General features: G+C 33.6%; 3 protein-coding genes across 11 annotated transcripts; 2 read left to right on the forward strand and 1 right to left on the reverse strand.

Moving 5' to 3' along the window:
* Window positions 1-4060: 4060 nt before the first annotated feature.
* LOC142520641 (protein MIS12 homolog) lies at window positions 4061-13499 on the reverse strand. Its single transcript, XM_075623716.1, has 9 exons — window positions 13053-13499; window positions 10248-10656; window positions 6234-6366; window positions 6084-6141; window positions 5831-5950; window positions 5022-5117; window positions 4795-4933; window positions 4364-4468; window positions 4061-4264 (listed from the first exon to the last, which is right to left on the reverse strand). Exons 2-9 carry the CDS (start codon window positions 10294-10296, stop codon window positions 4206-4208), a joined length of 759 nt encoding a protein of 252 aa, XP_075479831.1. The 5' UTR covers window positions 10297-10656; window positions 13053-13499; the 3' UTR covers window positions 4061-4205.
* Window positions 12618-16135, forward strand: LOC142520640 (uncharacterized). Of its 9 annotated transcripts, none has more exons than XM_075623707.1 (9): window positions 12618-12921; window positions 13062-13114; window positions 13445-13561; window positions 13763-13836; window positions 14401-14494; window positions 14725-14864; window positions 15093-15455; window positions 15623-15685; window positions 15829-16135. In XM_075623707.1, the coding sequence occupies exons 3-9, from the start codon at window positions 13507-13509 to the stop codon at window positions 16063-16065; spliced, it is 1026 nt and encodes a 341-aa protein (XP_075479822.1). In that variant the 5' UTR covers window positions 12618-12921; window positions 13062-13114; window positions 13445-13506; the 3' UTR covers window positions 16066-16135. The 9 variants fall into 9 exon arrangements, with proteins under 9 accessions (XP_075479822.1, XP_075479824.1, XP_075479827.1 ...); XM_075623709.1 differs by having other exon boundaries at window positions 13451-13561; XM_075623712.1 differs by lacking the exon at window positions 13445-13561.
* A 1711-nt stretch (window positions 16136-17846) lies between these two features.
* LOC142521175 (small ribosomal subunit protein uS8z/uS8w) lies at window positions 17847-19955 on the forward strand. Its single transcript, XM_075624404.1, has 4 exons — window positions 17847-17984; window positions 18451-18601; window positions 18699-18859; window positions 19599-19955. Exons 2-4 carry the CDS (start codon window positions 18469-18471, stop codon window positions 19695-19697), a joined length of 393 nt encoding a protein of 130 aa, XP_075480519.1. The 5' UTR covers window positions 17847-17984; window positions 18451-18468; the 3' UTR covers window positions 19698-19955.
* Window positions 19956-20089: the final 134 nt, after the last annotated feature.

Genomic DNA, 20089 nt, shown 5'->3' on the forward strand with positions numbered 1-20089 from the left:
GGAATTCCTTTGATATGAACTTCCAATTCTCCAATATTAATCATTCCTTGGTACTATCATAGGTTGTTCTAAATAGTATATGGTATTACAAGGAAATCAATTTCTTTGTTTCGTAATATCAAATACTATTTATACTTCCTTCCACCCTTCTGGGCATCTAAGCTTTCCTATTGTGGAAAAACTTTTTGGCTCCTGTTGGGTTTCTTGGACATGTGTTTTTCCCCTCCTGTAACTTGTAATCCTATCTCCCTGAAAAGATAGTCTTCTTGATCCCAATTTAAGACTTTGATTCCTTTGTATAATTGGCTTGTCTTGTATTTGGATATTTGTTTCTTACATTAAAGGAAACTCAACTCTTTCTGGATAAATTACTTGAGCAACTTTTCCAAATATCTCAGGTATCTCAATAAACTCATTTCTAATAAACAATTCTGAATGATGTGTATTAGATAGAGCACATGAAATTTGATAGGTAATATAATATGATCTATTATCTTCTTTAATCAGTATTTTTTCTTTGAAATTTTGGTGCAATGTCAAGGCTCGGCTAAAATCTCGATCTGCCAGGTTGTAAGCAATTCTCGGATAGATTACTCCTACAATCTTTCATACGCAGAGATATCCTGAGATGGTTCCCAGTACTGAATCTTGTAGGTTCCCCATTCGTTTATCGCATATACCAATATCAAAGGGTGAATCTATTCTTTCTTTGAAAGTAGCTTTTATCATGATCTGGATTGCTCCTATATGAATCCATGACATAGTCTTTGCTACTTCTATCTTGAGTTTTTGTAATTCTTCCTTAATTTCTTCAAAAGGAATTAATTGCATCTCCATTCTATTTCATGTAAGTTCCATTGGGATTGCTATTTCCCTTCTAGAAACTTTATAGATTAAATGATGATTTATGTTTCTTAGGCCAAAACTTCCTAAGAACTTTTCTACCTGTCCTGCAGAGAATCCTTGATATCTCTGTAGACTAGGGTTTTCTCTAGTAATTCTTTGGACCATATTATGAGATATTGTTGTCTGGCTAAAGAATCCAGACAAATCCTCATTGTTTCGTGTCGAAACACCTCGTCCTCAATCAGATTTCGGTTTTGTTCCATCAGATTCTCCCTGACTTAAAAGACTTCTTCTTCTTCATATATACTTTCATCTGAGGCAATGTCCTCAAATCGGTACACCTGAATGAGATCTTAGTAATAAACTACTTTTTCAATATCTGGAGTTGATTCGAAGCATTTAATACCTCTTTTTTTATTTTCTAGACAGTTGGTTGAGATGTGACCTCTTACTCCACATGTCCAGCAATTACAATCTTTAAAACTTTCATTAGCTCGAGTATGAGCTCTTCTAAAAGTTTTTTTTGTAGGTGTTCTTCCTGTGCTTCGAGATGTACTCGATGCTTGGGATGATATCCTACTTCTTGATGGTCCACTTCTTTGTCCAGATTTGTAATATCTGACTTTCTGTCTAGATCATATTGTTCTTGGTTTCCAAGAACTTCTTCCACTTCTAGCATAAGGATGAGTTCTAAAATTTTTCCTCTTATACTTATGTGGTTTACTTCCAATAATCGGTGGAAGATCATTTTCCTTACAACATAAAGGAGTACGTTTGTTAATACCCCTTAAACGTTTGTAATTCTTTTGTAATGCTTCCAAATAACATCATTCTGTCAATTTTCCTTTAAGAAAAGAGGATCTTCGTGTCAATGTATCTAGATTGACATGGATATATTCTCTTATTAGCATTTCTCTCCAGGGACTTGGCATCTTGGCGAAGAAGAGCTGCATCGCTATATCTTCTTCGATCCCTGAATTCCATCTATATTTATTGAATAACATAATATATTAATCCACTAAACATATATCATGTAATTCAAAACTATACAGAGCTTGAGTGTATTTTTTTTTTCTTCTCTGTGTCTTGACTATTAAAATAGTTTATCTCTATAAATTGTGCTTTAAACAGGGTAGCCATTCTTCCAAATTTCTCGCTAATAGATTCTCCAGCTAGGACTGACTCTTTATTTTCTACCGAAGTCATGTCCCAAGCAATTTTAACTGATACCATAAGACTCATTTCTAGAAGTTTAATGAATCCTTCTCGATTGAGATCTAGTGTTCCTGCTGCGATTCTCATAGCTGATGTCCAATCGTCTATGAGATCTTCTCTGTTTTTGAAATCAAGTACATCTAGGTTAAGCATAACCCCATAAAGATGTATAGGTTCTAAAACAGATTTGTCATAGGGTGTTTGGTGCAAAGGAATTTGATTCTTCCTTGACCTTGTTCCTGCTGAGTGTCATTCTCCATCAGTGTAAAAGTCTTGTTGGGATTCTCTCATATTTATGTCTGAGATCCCACATTTTCTCTTGGTGGTTCTTGCGAAGATGACCATGTTATGGTAGGTTGTTCACCCCCAGTCGTGTTCATCTTTAGATCTACAACTTTGAGGTTTGCAAAAGATTCTGCAATTCTAAAGTTGTCATCAGATTGATTTCTTTTCCGAGAAAGTTTTGATCAGATTGATCATTTTTTCTTCTTCAGTTAAAGGTTTTGGCATCAATTTGGCCTTCCTTCTTTTATGTAATAAGGGTTCAGTACCAAATAATGGTGGTAACCTTCCTTTTGAAGTCCTCTTACTAGAACTTGGTTGTTGTTCTAGGTTCTGAATTCTTGTTCGAATATCCTTTAATATTTCAAAAATTTCTTCCTGATTTTCAAGGATTTTCTCCACATTCGGTGGTACATAATACAACATATTGTCATAGTTTTGCACCGTCTTTTGAATTTCTCTAAGATCTCTAGAGAGTTTAGAGGAATCTGGTATTATTTCTAAGAACCTGTTATTTTGAATCATAAGTTTACCTTAGGATTCTGATAGGTTCCTTCTTGATATTTAACCTTGGTTAGATCTTCTTGTAGCAAATATTCTAGAGTTCTGGAATAAATCCTGTAAATACTTAATCTCAAACCTGTGTTCGGATTCACGTTAATTGAGAAAATTCACCTCCTCAAACATTTAATTACTTGATAATAATAAACTTGTATTTTTGAAATAATTTTACCTAGGCTCTGATACCATTTTCGGCCCACAAAATCAACCATTTGGTTTTATCACATATAAGCAAACATAAGGATATTTATGTCTTTTTAACTTCTTTTTAGGTAGTAGAACCAAAGTATTTTAGTGTGAGTATTAAATTTTGGTTTGGGTATTTTTTCACAATTTAATGATCAAGAAAATCATTTTTCATTTTTGATATCTGACAAATCGATAATGATGGTTTCCATGTCAACATTTTTAGGCTCTATGTTATTATTTTTTGATATTATATCATTATTTTCCATTGTCACGACAATCCTTCGATGAAAATGAACAAAAATTTTAAAAAAATAGTAGAGTAACTCCATAAATAAATGGTTAATAGAATAAAAACGAAAAATATCTAATTTAGGAGGAAAAATTTTCCATGTAAAAGATTGAAGGTCATTCATGGCCTCCTATCTCATCATCCTTTTATGATGATTGAATAAATTAATTTTTATATCCATCCTAAAAAACGATAAAATAAAAACTTAATACAATATTTAAAAACATTATTTCAACACAATTACAATTTATACAAAGATTTAACATAATTAACATTAAATTTCCTATTAAATTATGAAATGTGTTTGCACTCAAGCATTATGCATCAATGGATACTACTTTTATATATATTACATTGTATTTTCGTCATATGAAGATCATTAATAAATAAAAAATCAAAGAAAATAATAAATAAAAAAATTAGCTAATCGGATTCACATGCCTAACTATTCTGAAAAAAGTGCATCTTGTTTTTTTTAACATATTGATGGTAGTTTTTAACTTTTGATATGTTATTCTAAAAAATTTCCATTAATGAAATCACTTATTTAAAATATGTTTTTTTAAAAAACTTATAAAAAAAAGATATGCTGATTTATGGATCTTAATATGAACATATATTTTTGGGTTATATAATTATAATGATTATTTATTCATATTTTAAAAATTAAATAAAATATTTCTTGAAAATCAGAAATAATATATGTTTTTATATCTAAGTCACTTTAATTTCACTTGCTTCATGAAAATGGAAAAACAACCACTTAAACCAATTATCCAGAATTCTCGCATAACTAGAGAGCTGAACACAATGCAGAAGGTAATTATGATGCTATCCCATCCAGAAACTCCTGAAGTTCTTCAACTGGAGCATTGATCAGTCCTACAAAATCAATAGAAATCGAGTTGATGTTCTCGGTATATGCATAAAATGAAGATATGTAAGTGAAGACAATCTCTGCCACTATGTTATGGTAATTACCATTTTGATGATTTTTGCGCAACACATCACCGGATCGAAATTCTTCTCTTCTCCTTTTCAGGTTCCCCACGCGTGGGCGGAATTCTGACACCATGTTTATCAGCTCTGTCCAAATCAATCAAGAAGGTGTTTAGCAAGGTAACATAATCGTTATCTGTCAAATTTGTAGTTTTTCTTTTGATTAAACTACTGAAGTAATGAAGCATTGAAATTCAAGTCAAAGGCAAAAACTATCTCATATTCAGATACCCTATATAACACAATCTAGTTCGTGGATGCCAATAGGTAATATCCATGGAGGAGACCTTGCACATCTTTAAGGTAAACTGAAAATACCGAGTGGAAACTAAGACTTGGAGGAAATTTTCTAGATCCACAAAGCTACAAAGTAAAGTCATCTTTCTTCACGGTCAGACACTAGTTATAGCTACCTTGGAACATTTTGGTGGTATCATGCTTCTGGTACAACTCTAATGCTTCATCAATCAACCCAACGGAGCGACTGCTTGACAAAGACTGCCTCTCCAGTAAACCAAGTTCTCTACTAAGTTCAGCAGATTCTTTTTCAACCTGAGTTTTAAATTCAAGTTTCATGAGCAAAAATTTAAAATAACCATACTACGAAAGACATGTGTGCAGACAGTAAAACCGAAGTTACCAGAGCAAGTTTGCCACGCAAAGATTTCAACTGTGCATCCAGCTCTGTGTCAGTAAGAGCATCAAGGTCTGCTAAATCATCTCCAGAGGATTCATTCTAGAATGACAGTTTTGGAAGGTATTCAAGAAATATCAAATCATGAGATAGGATGGAACCATCGAGTTTGCATGAACTATAACAGCAGCTTTGAGCAAATAATGTTACAGTCTTAGTTCCATATACTAGTGGAATAAAATGAACAGATGAACTCGCTTATCACAATAGAATTTCGATACATTATCATGACCCATTATGCATGTTAGATAAAGCAACACATGCCTTGAAACTTCAACCAAAAATCAATTGTGGGTAATCCCAGAAACTGCAATTAGCACCATTTTGTAGCCGTCGCAGAGGCAAGGCCTCAGGGCACCACTTGTCCTCCAATGTAACAGAAAACCCAAAACAATGATTCAGAATTTCTTCAATTTCAGACTAGGCCAAATCAATTCAATGGAGTGTAACATTCGAGTTGAGGACTATAATGTTGTGTCCTAGGAGTTAATTTCTCTAAACTACCTAAACATCCTTCAAAGAAAATTAGGTCAAATCGCTGCACCTGCAGAATTAATGTCATTTACAAAAATGGTCTAAGTTTTCATTTCGTAAAAAGTTTGTATCTTGTCAAGATCCTGGAACACCCACTAAATGATGGCAATGTACAAAGCCTCCCCCAATAAATTTATGCTTCTAACACCTTTCAATCAATCCAGGCAAGACAAATAAAAAAAACTGTCGCGTTTTCAGCGAGAATGAGTAAGAAGACATACGGCTTTTGGCAGTGAAAATTCTTCTGGCACACTAAAACAAAAGCGAAGGCTGTACTCTTCCCATTTCTGCATCCGCTGGTCGAGGCTCGATCGGATTAGATTTTGAATGTATGCCACCCCCTACCGTTGCAAACCAAAAATCATAGAATTCTAAGCCATAAAATGTAGGAAAAAAAAAACCATTTTAAGCAACCCCAACAGCATAAATTCAACAAATTAAAAAAAAACGAAAAAAAGGGTTAGTCTGAAAAACCTTTGTTAGTTCCTCAGATCGATCCGTGCCCTCAGTTTTCAGCAGCGTAGAAGCCTCCCTGTAACAAATAAAAAATAAAAAATCAAAATCAAGTTACTTCAGTAGAATGTTTGAATCGAATCGGCAAAAAGAAATTGGTGAGGGAATTACTGGTTGAAGTAATCAAAAGCCTCGTCGAGGAGATAGTCGACAATATTAAGAACTTCATTGATGAAGAGCTGCGGGCTGAGATTCAAGGATTCAAATATCGCCTCGCTTCCGCTTCCTTCCATTAGACAGAAACCTGAGATTTCTCCAACTCGGGCGTCTAATGGCCAACCCAGCCCAACCCACTTTGGCCCGCGGGTTAAGCTCGCTTATTATTATTTTTTAAAAAAAATACTAAACAGTATTAAAATAAACATAGAAAAAAAATATATTTCAGTCAAATAGTTTCATAAAAAACTTAAAAACATTGAAATAAGACATTGAAAGCATACAACAATCAACATAATCCATAAAAAAATAAAGTGCTTATTCTAATTCACACAAGATTTCATCGTACACATGTACAAAAAATTAACTCATGTAATATCACCAACCGTAAATACAATAAAACTTTTAAATGTGAATTCCAAATTTTTTTTAGTATACATTTTCTCCAGTTTCTTAAAGATTTATCCTCACAAGAAAACAAAAATTAACGATCTTAAGGATTTGTCCGCACAAGGCATCTAGCTCTTGCCATCTACATTTTCTTAAAAAGTGAGAAACATTGAAACATAACAGAAATTCGAGGAAACAGACGGTTGTAAATTTCAAAAAATATTATGTGTTCAACAATACACATAATTACTTTATTTAATATATTATTTCGATAATTCTGGATTAGTTCGAGTTAAACATTAAAAAAAATGGAGGAGACTGGAGAGTATAACATCTTCAAAAAAAAATAGAAGTATAGAGATTTTACCAGAGTGATTGAAGTTAGGCACATGAGAAAAAATAAGGAAGAAATAGGAATTTTTATATAAAACTTAAAAGTATAAAATTCTACCCTAATTTGGCGGGCTTAGGCACATGAGAAAAAATAAGGAATAAATAGGAATTTTTATATAAAACTTAAAAATATAAAATTATATCTTAGTTTGGCGGGCCAGCCCGCAATCCAAACGGGCTCAACCCGTTTGGCCCGCCTCCAAACGGGCTGCTATTTTATCAATCCAACCCGCTCAATTTTTATGGCGAGGCGGGCCAACCCGACGGGCCTGACCCAATTTGACAAGCCTAAAGCTAAGCTTTTATTTAAAAGAAAATCGAAATCAATTGCTTAATTGAAGCGGTTCGGTTATTTGGATATAATCAAAATTTACCATTGGCCTTGCTAATGATATTATTTACACAAAAAACTCGTATAGAATTATAGACCTTCTCATGTTCAATATTGTGAAATTTACATTTCTTATATCGAGATCTTTCTCATGTCTAATTTTGTGAGATATATATTTCTTATTTCGAGATCAGCAATACCAACCGATTAAGAGCCGAGGTTGATATCCCAAATACAGTGAACTTGATCTATGACATCAAAAGTTGGGTCGTTGCAAACTTGAAGAGATTGAGTAATTTTAATAAGTATGATGTTGTGCGAGACATGCTCAATTTATCCTTAGGGGTACCATATGTTTGCGGAGCTTGTCAAAATGGTAAGCAAACTCGAGTGTCACAACCCGTGTTGCGAGTGTCACAACCCGTGTTGCAATACTTTGGCACAACACACTGCCTTGAGCTACTACATATGGATCTTATAGTCCAATGGATCTTATTTGAGAAGTAGTTCTACTATGACATCCTATGAGATGATCGTGAAAAAAGATGACAAATCTTAAATATTTTCATATTGTTGAATGCATATGCTATGTTTTAAATGATAGAGATAAACTAGCCAAGTTCGAATACAAGAATGATGAGTCTTTGTTTAATGGAAAATCTACAAATAGTCATGCATATCGAATATTTAATTTAAGAACTAAGACGATTATGAAATCTATTAATGTTGTATTTGATGATTTTGTTGATCTCATAGGAAAAGAGAATTGAAGATGATAGAAAAGATTTGTTGGAAGTGTTCACGACACTTGATAATACAGATATTGTGCCTGATTTTGTAACGCCCATCATAACATGGCCGTTGAGATCGACAGAATCCGAGGAGAATCAACAAAGTGATGATGATATAAAAAATGATAGAAAAGATATTCCCAACAAAAAACAAAAGAAACATCAATCCTCACATATAATTGGAGATGTACATGAGGACATGCAAACTTGAAGGAAGGAAAAAGTTGAATACCAAAAGATGATTGAACTAGTATGTATGAGTTTCCTATAATCTCAGGTAAGACACTCAAGCTTTGTGTCACACATTGAGCCAAAGAGCATTAATGAAGCATTAAAAATGAATCTTGGGTTCATGCTATGCATAATGAACTTGAACAGTCTGTCCGTGATGATGTGTGAGATTTAGTTTCAAGAACTGAACACGTTAATGTCATTGGAACAAAATGGACTTTTAAGAACAAAACTAATGAATCAAGGAATGTTGTTAGAAATAAAGCTCGCTTAGTTTGCTTTCCAATGAATGTCAAATGGGGATTAAAATTTATCAAATTGATATGAAAAGTGTTTTTTTGAAAGACAATTTGAATGAAGAAGCTTATGTGGGTCAACTGAAAAGATTCGAGGATCCACATCATTTGGACCATGTAGACAGGCTGAAGATGATATTGTATAAATTGAAACATGCTCCACGTACTTGGTACGATAGGTTGATTGATTATCTACTTGAGATTGACTTCGAACGTGGTAAGGTCGATAAAAATCTTTTCATTCAAAGGTTGAAGCATGATATACTCATATATCAAGTTTACGCAGATAATATAAATTTTTATCTTTCTTCAAAAAAAAACATGTGAATAATTTTGTTGAACGTATGTCTTCGATATTTGAAATTAGTATGATAGGTGAGTTAAATTTCTTCATTGGCTTTCAAATAAAGCAATTGCATGATGAAATATTTATGTGTCAAAGCAAATATGCAAAGAATTCAGTGAAGAAATTCTGCCATGATAACACTAAATACATGAAAATCCTCATGGGTCTAGTGAAAAACTATATAAAAACGATGTTGCTGAAGGGCTTGACAAAACCCTATACCGCAACATCATTGACAGTCTTCTATATTTGACTGCAAGCCGTCCAAATATCATGTTTAGTGTATGTTTGTGTGCAAGGTACCAATAAAATCCCAAAATCAAGCACTTAAAAGCTGTGAAATGTATCTTACGATACATAGCATGTACTTTGGATATGGGATTGTGGTATAATAGGAAAACCAATACCAATCTAGTAGGATTTATTGATGTCAACTGGGCTATGGATCAATCAAATAATAGAATAATATTACCTTAAGAATGAGACTTCTATCGTGTACTGTGATAACCTAAGCGTAATTGACATCTCAAAAAATACAGTACAACCCTATCGAACAAAACAAATTGACATTAGACATTATTTTATTTGAGATTTAGTGAAGAATATTTGATCAATACGGAATTTGTTGAGACTAATAAACAATTGGCGGACATAATTATCATAACATTATATTTCTAGAGATTTTCCAATGTTAAAAAATCTCTCAGCATGTGCACATTTTGACCACTCACCGATCTTTTCTTGGCTGTTAAAATATCCAGGAGGGATTAAAGATCTGCAGAACCCATCGAGGTAAAAAAATTCAATATAATTTTTTTAATCTAAAGAGATATTTATCATAAAGAAGTTTTCCATATATGTTAAGCAGGAGAGAGAACATCTGGGGCTGCACAACTTCCAACTTATTTTTCAGAAATTTGATATTGAGGATGCAAGCACAAGATATTCAAGGACTTCTGAAACAGTAAAAGAAATACAACAGAAATATCTTATATGCCAACACAGAGCAATTAGAGCGTTTTGATAAAAGTTGGCCCGTGCGCATTGGATTTATAAAGGGCAAACTGACAAATAAACACGGATATGATGCTATAAAATCAGTAAGACTATATAAAGTGAATCCGAGATGTAAATAAAATTGATAATCAGAAACAAAAAAGTAGTAATTAGAAAATTGTGCACAAGATTTACCATCGAAGTTTCCGTCCATAATACGGGCTGCATCATTATAATTATCCATATTTATAAAGCAATGTTCGGCATAAAGTTGAGGATCTTCTCAGTCATCACTGTCTTTCCAGCTCCAGATGGACCAGCCACCCCCACTAATACCATCCCATCATTCTTTTGAACCAATAACTGGCATGCACTAACAGTTGCAAAGCAGCCCTTCTCAAATGACAAAGGATCGTGGATTGAAGCAATCTCAAAACGATCAGAATGTTTACTTTTAACTAATTTCACTTGATCTCTCAACAGGCCTGAGCGCTTCCTAGGAGATTCAGCACCTGGAAGAGCTTCCCGAGCCATATCAAAACTTCAAACTTGGGTGATTCTTCTAGTCACAGACGTGGAAAAGTGAACTGCCTTTCACATCAAACTACAGAAAGTAAAGGTAGAGAAATTGCTATCAAACTTTTGAGTCAGTGTACAAAGCACCAAATTAGAGTGAAGTTGAATCAACAATCTCACATGCACGCTATATTCTCCAAAAGAGTGAGAATAAGGAGATAAGCAAATAAAATAGAGAGGATCTAGACACCGAAAAGGCCAAGAATCAAGCTAGTAACGTCCCAGAGCCATAGTGCACATGCTGCACAGTGCTAATAGACAAATCCATAAAGAAACACATAACTGAGCATAATTAAATCAGATAATACACTTTCTAAACTTGAAAATATATCACTGCTTTATCTTCCCATTGTGCTTGGATCCTAATGCAGGCCGAACATAAACAGTATAAACACTACCAACAAAAAAAATACAGCTTTAAAGTATGACAATTCATCGTTTCCTTGAAATGAGGCCCAATCACGAAGTCCTTAAATTCCATATTTTATTATATAGGTTCTCCTCAATCCTAGACCGTAACTACTCAAAGCAAATATCTTGCGGAAAATCAGTCAAAAGAAAAAAATTCCGACTCCTAAATCATTTCTTGAAATTCAATGTAATCAGTTGATACGAATCAAAGGCCGGGTGGACCACCAAATTAATTCCTACCCTTTTAAATAAAAACGAGTGTAATGGTGAGTAGGGTCGAATCCACAGGGAACTGTAGATTTATTTCTTTTGATAATAAAAATAAAAAAATGGGATTTGTTTTGATAATTATTAAATAAAATAATCTAAACTAAAATTACCAAGCAAGAAAGAATACTGAATCTAGAACTGAAAATTAATCGAAGAGAATAAATTGAAGAATTTAATATGAGAAAAATATTGATTCAAGGGTATTCTACTATTTAATTATCTCACTGTTAATCGGTTAACCAATCATTTATTCATGTTAATCCCAGCAATTAACCTTACAATAATAGGAATAGCCGCTAAAATTCTTGTATTTTCCAAAATTAATTGACCAAACCCAGCATCCAGTCAAAACTTACCAATAATCAGCTGGGCACGATAGCGTTCCATAATAATTAAAGATAGCATTTTATTTTCGTGAAAACAGTTAATCCTAAAATCTAACAATCGAGATAGCTGCAATTGGAAGATCTAGTTCCGTCGATTTATTTAGATTACACATGTTATAATAGCACCACACATCTAACCTATTGCTACTCACGTACCAATCATTCATGACAATTACGAATCACTGAATTCATGATTAGCATTAGAAAATCATACATCAAATTAAATTGTCAGATTAATTGACGTATAACATTCATATAATTAAATCATAAATCAACGAATACTTGGGCAAACAAGAATAATAAATTAAAGTGCAAAAAACATCACAGTGATAAAATTAAAATAGTAGATTATCCCTTGAATCAGACTAAAAAAATTAGCCTAACATAGTTTGCAATCTCCATGAAAATTAAATAATAATAGAAAAGAAAGGGTGCAAACTAATTTGTTGGGAGCAAAAAAAATGAGTCCTGCGCCTTCTTTTCTTCTTTTCTTCGTGAGTTGTGTTGATGGGTGATTGTAGAAATCTTGGCTGCCGCCTCTTGTGGAGCACGTGAATAGTAGGTAAAACAACTTGAAAAGAAAAGGTTGGGTCTAAAAAATAAAGTTAAAAAGCCCGTAATCTCTTAATTATCCCTAAATCTTAAAATAATAGATAATATTTTATCTAGATTTTCTTTCATTGCAATTTTTTACGGCTGGCCACGCTTTGTTCTAGGACCTCTTCTAGTTTGGCCATTCTTTTTCAAACTCTATCTTGGAAACTTCAAATGTGATAAACATCACCTTTTTAACTCAAATTTGTTTCAAGATCGTGAAAGTTCCTGCTACAATAAAATTACACAAAAATATATCAATTAAATATATTAGGGGTTGAAATAACGAGAAATATGAAAATAAAAATACTATATATTACGACTGGGCGGTAAGGAAAATAAAAAGGTTGCAAGCTGACGCATGCCAACTTAGACGGGCGTGATCTTGATGCTTCAATCGGCGGAAATTCATGAATGATCACCAACCTTTTTAGAAAAAAAAAAGTCAAGAAAGTACTGATCTTGATGCGGCCTTTGGGTTTTGATAAAAAAATTAAGCAGCTTGCAGCTGATACCGCTTGCTAGTGTTCAGGGAAAGGAAATGGCCGAGAATGCCTGTGTGATAAAGATGGGTTGATTCGTCTTCTTGAGTTCGAAGTTTGTTGGAGCTTGCAAAGTGAACTAATTCGAAGGTGGTTAAATTCTCCGTTATCCTTTTAAAAATAAATAATAATAGTATCGGGTATATAAACAAATTCAAATAAACAATATTACTGTTAAATAAATGGATAAAATATCTTGCCCTCGATTCTTGATTTCTTACCCCTCGCAGCCGTTGCATCCCGATGAATAAAAGGCCAGCCACCTGCTACGCCGTGTGCCAAGGTAGCGTCTCTCTATTATTACACCGACTTTTACCAGATTAAGGAAAAAGGACATGAACCCGATTGCCTTACATTGAACATTGATTTTTAAATGTCTTGAAATTTGATTTTTGTCCGGAATTTGAGCTGTTCCATTCGTGGGTCTGCTTTGTGATTCTTTCATCTTTCCTTCCATTACGTTTTATATTTAGCTCGAACCCATTAAGTCAGTTTCGTTCGTGGTTCTTATTGGATGACATCCAAACTTCCACCTTTAGGCTCTAGTGTTGTCATTTTACTGATTTCAGCTTCTGCTGTATAATTGTAATGACTGAGCTCGTTTTTGTTTTAGTTTCAGATTTCTAAACTTGGTTTCTGTTGTGAGACGTTAAGGAGTCAGTCTACATAAGATAGATGCTACAACAGTTACCACCAAGTGCTGTCTCTCCATGGATCCCACTAAACAAGGGTAGACCATTAACTATATTCTTAAGATTCTGGTTATTGATTGGACTTCAAACTTGCCTGTAAGTTGACGTGTGCATATGTATATATGCATATGTATGTGTGTAAATATGCTTTTATGTATATGTCCGAGTGCATTGTTTACAGAAATCGAGCTTTAAACAAATGTGACCGCTGCTCAATTGACGTTATCTTTTACTTTCAGGTTCTTCACTTAGGTTGGTGAAATTTAAGTTATCTCAGTTTCCTGTACCAATGTCATGTATCCATGGGCTAAAGGTGATTGCATACATTCAAGTCACGTTCTTTGATTTGTTTTTATGCATATAGAGCGTATTCTCGATTAGTAGCTGAATAACAAATTTGGCCTGGCTTGTTGGTGTGCTTTCGAAACTCTTAGCTCGAGTTGTGTAGAAAAATTAATCCCTATTCGCAGGTAATTTTGAATGTGAAGTGCAAAGATTTCACAGTTTAGCACCATTATTTGCAATTTGCTCCCTCTCTTCCCATAGTGATATTCAAGGAGTAGAATACTTCATCTAAGTATTAGGTTCAAGTTCCTGTTCAATCCCTTATACCTCTTGCTGGTTAAAGACTCTGTACTTAAAGCTTGTTGACTGAAATTACATTTAGAATTCCGTAACCATTCCAGATTGCCAGATACATGCAAAATTAAGATTAGAACATGATATTACTGGATAAATTGGCAGTTAGAGAAAACAATGGAGGTGACTGAAATTACTACTTGCCATGCCCCTCTCTGTTTTTTTCTTATAATTGCTTCCTGTGTATTGTTTTGCTCAATTAGTTGTTTCTACTGTTATAATAATATTTTGCAAGCAGGATTTGCAGACTGCTGGGAAGAATGCGGAAAAGCTCCCAGTTCGAGGTTTTAAGTGGCGCTTGGTTATTGCTTATGATGGCACCCGTTTTTCAGGTTTTGTCCTCGTGTTGTTTTCTTCATCTCTCTGGTTAAAATATTTTTCTAAATATTACTGAATATGGGTTGGTTGTTACACTATTATTTTCGAACTTGCATTCTTATCATGTTCCTCCCTAGGAGGAATGAAAGATTTATCACTTTTTGCAGTTCACAAACTTTGAATTTTACTCTGTTAAGTTGATTCCAGCTATGCAATTATACTTGAGGGTGCTGATTGTATGTAGGGTGGCAATACCAGCAATCGACGCCAACGGTCCAATGTATTGTTGAAGAAGCTTTGACTCGAATTACAGAATTAGGACGGGAAGAACTTCAGTTGGTTGGTGCGAGTCGAACAGATGCGGGAGTTCATGCCTGGTGCCAGGTATGTTTAGTTACATAGGCATTCATGACTTTTGACATAATTAAGAAGCCCTCAAAGATATTATTAATTACCAAGAAACACACTCTTATGATTCAGGATGTTGGTTAATTAAATCTCATCCAGTGTTCCTTGAAATAAGCCAAACTTCGAAACTGTTGATGTGAAATATTGATCTTAAGCTTTGACAAATCTTTGTGACTGTGGAATCACTGAATGTTTGTATTTTAGGTGGCGCACTTCATTACGCCTTTCAACTATGACAACTTGGAAAGCATTCACAGAGCACTAAATGGTCTTCTTCCCTCTGACATCAGAATCAGAGAGATCAGCTCCGCAGTGCATGAATTTCATGCTCGTTTTTCAGTTAAGAGCAAGATTTATGGTTACAAAATTTACAATGGCACCATCATGGACCCATTTCTCAGGCACTATGCTTACCACAGTGTTTATAAACTCAATACAGCTGCCATGAGGGATGCTGCAAAGCATTTTGTGGGAACCCACGACTTCTCTGCATTTTCCAATGCATCACGCAACGATAGGACACCGAATCCAGTGAAGAATATCTTCTGTTTTGATGTGAATGAAATGGTACTTCTTAAATAGAGTAAAATTTCATTCCCTTTTTCTTTACTATTATGAAGCCCAACATATTAAATGTTTTTATAGATCAGATGAAGTTATGCAATAAGATGAAATCATGTATGTTTTAGTAAGCGTCGCTAAACTTGAATTTTACAAATCTCTCTCTTTTGTAGGGACCTCTTTTTCAAGTAGAAGTTGAAGGATCTGGTTTTCTATATAGACAAGTTCGGAACATGGTATTTTATTTTTCATCCCTATTTTCCTATCTAAAAATCCCTCGCAAAACTAATGGATGAATTTCATCATGATTCTGTCGACAAATGTAAAGTTCTGTTTTTTCATGTGAATGGTAATGATCATTTTTCGCCTACGTTCATAGGTTGCATTGTTGCTTCAAGTTGGGAGAGAAGCCGTTTCGCCTGACATTGTTCCCAAGATTTTGGCATCCCGTGACCGAAAAGAACTCGCGAAGCACGCCTTGTTTGTTCCTCCTCATGGTCTGTGTCTCATGGATATCAAGTACAATGAAGAACATCTTCATCTTCCCCCTGATGCCCCCTCAACTAGTTTTGGCAGACACAGTAGTTTTAGGAAATGCAAGCTCTCGTGTTATTGATGACTTCATTTCGGTTATATTGGATATAACAGGGAAAAGATTAGCTTATCTCCTGTTGTTTCTTCTGTCATCCATTTATTTTTAATTTCATTTAATGTTATTTTTGAGAATCCGATTCAATTTATGGGAAAAAAATTGAATTCTGTTTTGTTAAAAATAAATTAATTTTCAAACATATTTATTGACAAATTACACAAATATATTTTAATATAGACCAATGTCCATTTTTTGTTGTATATAAGTGGAATGTATAAAGATCCATGAGACGTGTCAACCATTATCATATTTACAATAATTAGTAATATTTTTAGTATAAAAAACAATATTTTTTTCATTAGTGATTCAAATAAGAGATCCATTTGTTGAGATCGTCTCATAAATTTTCTTTGTGTAATTAGAATATGTGCATAACTAGAAAAAAGACAAAAGGAAATTTAACATGTCATTTGGGAAAAAAAATATTTTAAACTTAATAAAAAATTATGTATAAAAATTGAATATAAACAAAATTAATTAAAATTACGGTAATCTTAATAGCATGTGAATTTATATTTTTGTGGACATTATATGAACAAACAAAAACGTGGCTAGTTTAGCATTGAAGATTTAATATGAGTAGGTATCTTTTAATATATTATCACGAATTTTTATCCGTGAGACGAGTCAATCATATGAATATTTACAATAAAAATAATATTTCTGGCATAAAATAATTTTTTATATGTGATCCAAATAAAATATTCGTATTACAAAATTGACGAGATCATCTCACATGAGTTTTTGTTATGTAATATTTACTGGAGTTGCTAAAAAAACTCTAAATTTTGAATAATATCATCATTCTCCATTGTTAAGGAAAGAAAAAGATAATCAACAAAATTAAAAATTTGTAATGATCTAAATAAAATAAATGAAATAAAATAGGAAAAGTGAATAAGATTGATGAAAGGACATATTAGTCTAATAAAAATATGAAATAATTACGTAGGGGTAATTTTGTAAGAAACCATATTAAATTTGGAGTATAATTATAAATTTTTGGAGTGTAAATATAATTTATATAATTAAAAATTGGAGCATAAATTTTGTGTCAACCATTTCTCGTTGGATTATAGAGTAGGTCTCTTGTGAGACGGTCTCACAAATCTTTATTTGCGAGACGAGTCAATCCTACCGATATTCACAATAAAAAGTAATACACTTAAAATAAAAAGTAATATTTTTCATAGATAACCCAAATAAGATATCTGTCTCACAAAATACGACCCGTGAGACCATTTCACACAAGTTTTTGCCCAGATTATAAATCACAACCCAAGACAATTTATTAATTAAATTACTATAATACTCTTACAAAGCAAAATATTTTTTTTTTTTAAAAAAAATCTAATAACCTAGATAAATCATATTATTATTTTATTAATTGACCCCAATTGAAAAAATATATTGGGTTAATGGTGTCGTGAGGTAATGCATAATATAGCATGACGTCGATAGTTTATGATCGTAAGCTGGTTTAATATTTTATTTTTGAACATTTTTTTAGAACACATTTATACATTTTCAAGTAGTTTGAGAACATGTTCGAATATTTCGAGCCGAACTCGAACATGAGTTTGATTCGAACTTAATTTGAGTCGTTGATATTAAAATTTTCGAGCTCGAATACATATAATTCGAGTCAATTCAGACTTTGGAATTTTTTTCACATGTTCGATTCGGTTCGTTTATATTCCACGCGAGAACACCATTAGTATGTATTAAATAGAAAACAAAATGAAATATTATATTTGATATAAGGGTAATTCCGTAAATGAATACTTGGATACCATAAAACCTAGGTTTTATCTACCTGCCTCCACCATCAGAGAAGTGAGAACCTTGCCCTGCGCCAGCCTCTGCAGATCGATTGGCATCTGGTAATATGAATTCTTCCATTCTCACTATCAAATGATGAATTGGATTCATTTATTCTCAGATATTCGTGTGTGGATTTTTGGATCCGGCTGACCGGTTTTCTGATTTTTTTTAAATAAATCTCTTTTTATGCGTGTATTTCTGTTTTATATGCTTTACTCTGTTGGATGGTTTTGATTCTTGATATGTTAGTGTAATGGATTTGAAGCATCCTTTTTTTCTTTGTTTGCCCTTTTCTGTATGTTGATTGATGTCAGTGGGATGCTGAATATCATGACTAAGATGCGCTATTTTAAAAGTTTTTTCCTATCTTTTTACTTTCTGGGCGTTATGGGTTTGAAATGTTTGATGTTTGATCTATTTTGTCCTAATCTTAAACGGTAGACCTTGAGGTTTTGAGTGGATTTGATCTAAACAACGTGTTAGTTTTAAGGATCTTTATTGATGAATCATTTGAACGTGGTACAGTCTCGTCGATAAGTTAAGATGGTGAGAGTTAGCGTGCTGAATGATGCCCTTAAGAGCATGTACAATGCCGAGAAGCGTGGGAAGCGCCAAGTAATGATAAGGCCATCCTCTAAAGTTATCATAAAGTTTCTTTTGGTGATGCAGAAGCATGGTATGCTGGATATTGTATTACTCATGCTTTCAATGCTGACTTGATCTTTTGAGTGATATCTTCATTTTTTTTTCAATCTTTTTGATGGTCTAAGCAGGATACATTGGGGAGTTTGAATTTGTGGATGATCACCGCTCTGGTAAAATTGTGGTTGAACTCAATGGAAGGTTGAATAAATGTGGTGTGATCAGTCCTCGCTTTGACGTTGGTGTCAAGGAAATTGAGGGATGGACTGCAAGGTTACTTCCTTCCAGACAGGTAAAGCTTGAAGCGCTTGTTATTTGTTTTTGTTTGTTTTTTTTTATAACTATTGGGAATTTAATAACCAGTTGATGTGCCTACAATCCAAATCAATCTGACTTGTTAGTTGTAAATTTTATGTTGCCGGAACTCAGCCATTTCTACCTGGGGTGGCTTGCTTTGTTTTGGTGCTGTTTACATATTTTATTTCTGGATATATGTGCCCGGATTTTATGGTCTAATTTTGAAAGTTCAACCTGTTGATTTAATTTTTGCATGCTGAATATTGGACAGAGAAGTTGTAACTGATATGGTCTTCAACTCATTAGGAATTATCTTCTCAAACAAACGTGAAGCAGATATTTGAATACACACCAGATAGTACGGGGTCTGTAACATAGACATGATCCTATAGCACCTTTTGACAAGAGATTCAAAGACAGCTTTGCACTAATACTTGTGTTTATTTGTGCTTTCTCTCATTTTTCATGCATTACATTGAATCGGAGGTTTTACCTGTTTCAGAATATTTATGAGCACAAATTAAATGCCATACATTGGTGCCTGGCATATATTTGCTACAAAACTTTACATTTGGGTGAAAAATTTGCATAAAAATCTCACACTTGTGAGCTGTGGCTAAGTGGTTATGACATTCTTCTTTAGGACTCTTGATCAAAGATGTTAGGGCAAAGATTTTCTGATTTCAGTCATTTTTCCACAATATAAACGTGTTTGCTTTTCATGCACTTTGCAGTTCGGCTACATTGTCCTGACCACATCTGCTGGCATCATGGACCATGAAGAGGCTAGGAGGAAAAACGTCGGCGGGAAAGTTCTTGGCTTCTTTTATTAAGCTTAGCTTCTTTAGAGATCATGCTCAATTCCTTTACCAATGATATTTTGATGTGATTTTGAACTTATCTGATGTTGAGATGTTCTTATGTTTGATTGTGGTTTTGTTAAAGTACAATTAGAGGTTGTATCCTTTGGGATCTCATCATCATAATAGCTTGTTTATTTTGCAGTACTCGGCTAGTTATACCGTATATCTATATTGGTTGCGGAGCCCTGCTTGGAAAAATGAATGAAGCTGATTTAAGATTTCATTGTATATTTTTTCGTTTATATTATGTGACTTGTATGCTTATGGCCTATATATGTGTGTGTGGTTGCTGGCATGACACACACACACTGGTTGCTGGCATGACACACACACACACACTGTTAGCTAGCATGACATATATA

The sequence above is a fragment of the Primulina tabacum genome, chromosome 12, assembly GCF_025594145.1.
Source record: "Primulina tabacum isolate GXHZ01 chromosome 12, ASM2559414v2, whole genome shotgun sequence".
Classification (NCBI taxonomy): Eukaryota; Viridiplantae; Streptophyta; class Magnoliopsida; order Lamiales; family Gesneriaceae; genus Primulina; species Primulina tabacum.

Excerpts from the sequence above, each read along its gene's own strand:
- LOC142521175 (XM_075624404.1), top strand. The coding sequence starts at position 18,469 with ATGGTGAGAGTTAGCGTGCTGAATGATGCCCTTAAGAGCATGTACAAT. Across the intron at positions 18,602-18,698 it reads TTTGGTGATGCAGAAGCATG|GATACATTGGGGAGTTTGAA; the intron begins GTATGCTGGATA and ends TGGTCTAAGCAG. Across the intron at positions 18,860-19,598 it reads GGTTACTTCCTTCCAGACAG|TTCGGCTACATTGTCCTGAC; the intron begins GTAAAGCTTGAA and ends TGCACTTTGCAG.
- LOC142520641 (XM_075623716.1), bottom strand. The coding sequence starts at position 10,296 with ATGGATAATTATAATGATGCAGCCCGTATTATGGACGGAAACTTCGAT. Across the intron at positions 6,142-6,233 it reads GCTTTTGATTACTTCAACCA|GGAGGCTTCTACGCTGCTGA; the intron begins GTAATTCCCTCA and ends TATTTGTTACAG. Across the intron at positions 5,951-6,083 it reads GATCTGAGGAACTAACAAAG|GGGGTGGCATACATTCAAAA; the intron begins GTTTTTCAGACT and ends TTGCAACGGTAG.
- LOC142520640 (XM_075623707.1), top strand. The coding sequence starts at position 13,507 with ATGCTACAACAGTTACCACCAAGTGCTGTCTCTCCATGGATCCCACTA. Across the intron at positions 13,837-14,400 it reads CATGTATCCATGGGCTAAAG|GATTTGCAGACTGCTGGGAA; the intron begins GTGATTGCATAC and ends TTTTGCAAGCAG. Across the intron at positions 14,865-15,092 it reads GAGTTCATGCCTGGTGCCAG|GTGGCGCACTTCATTACGCC; the intron begins GTATGTTTAGTT and ends TTTGTATTTTAG.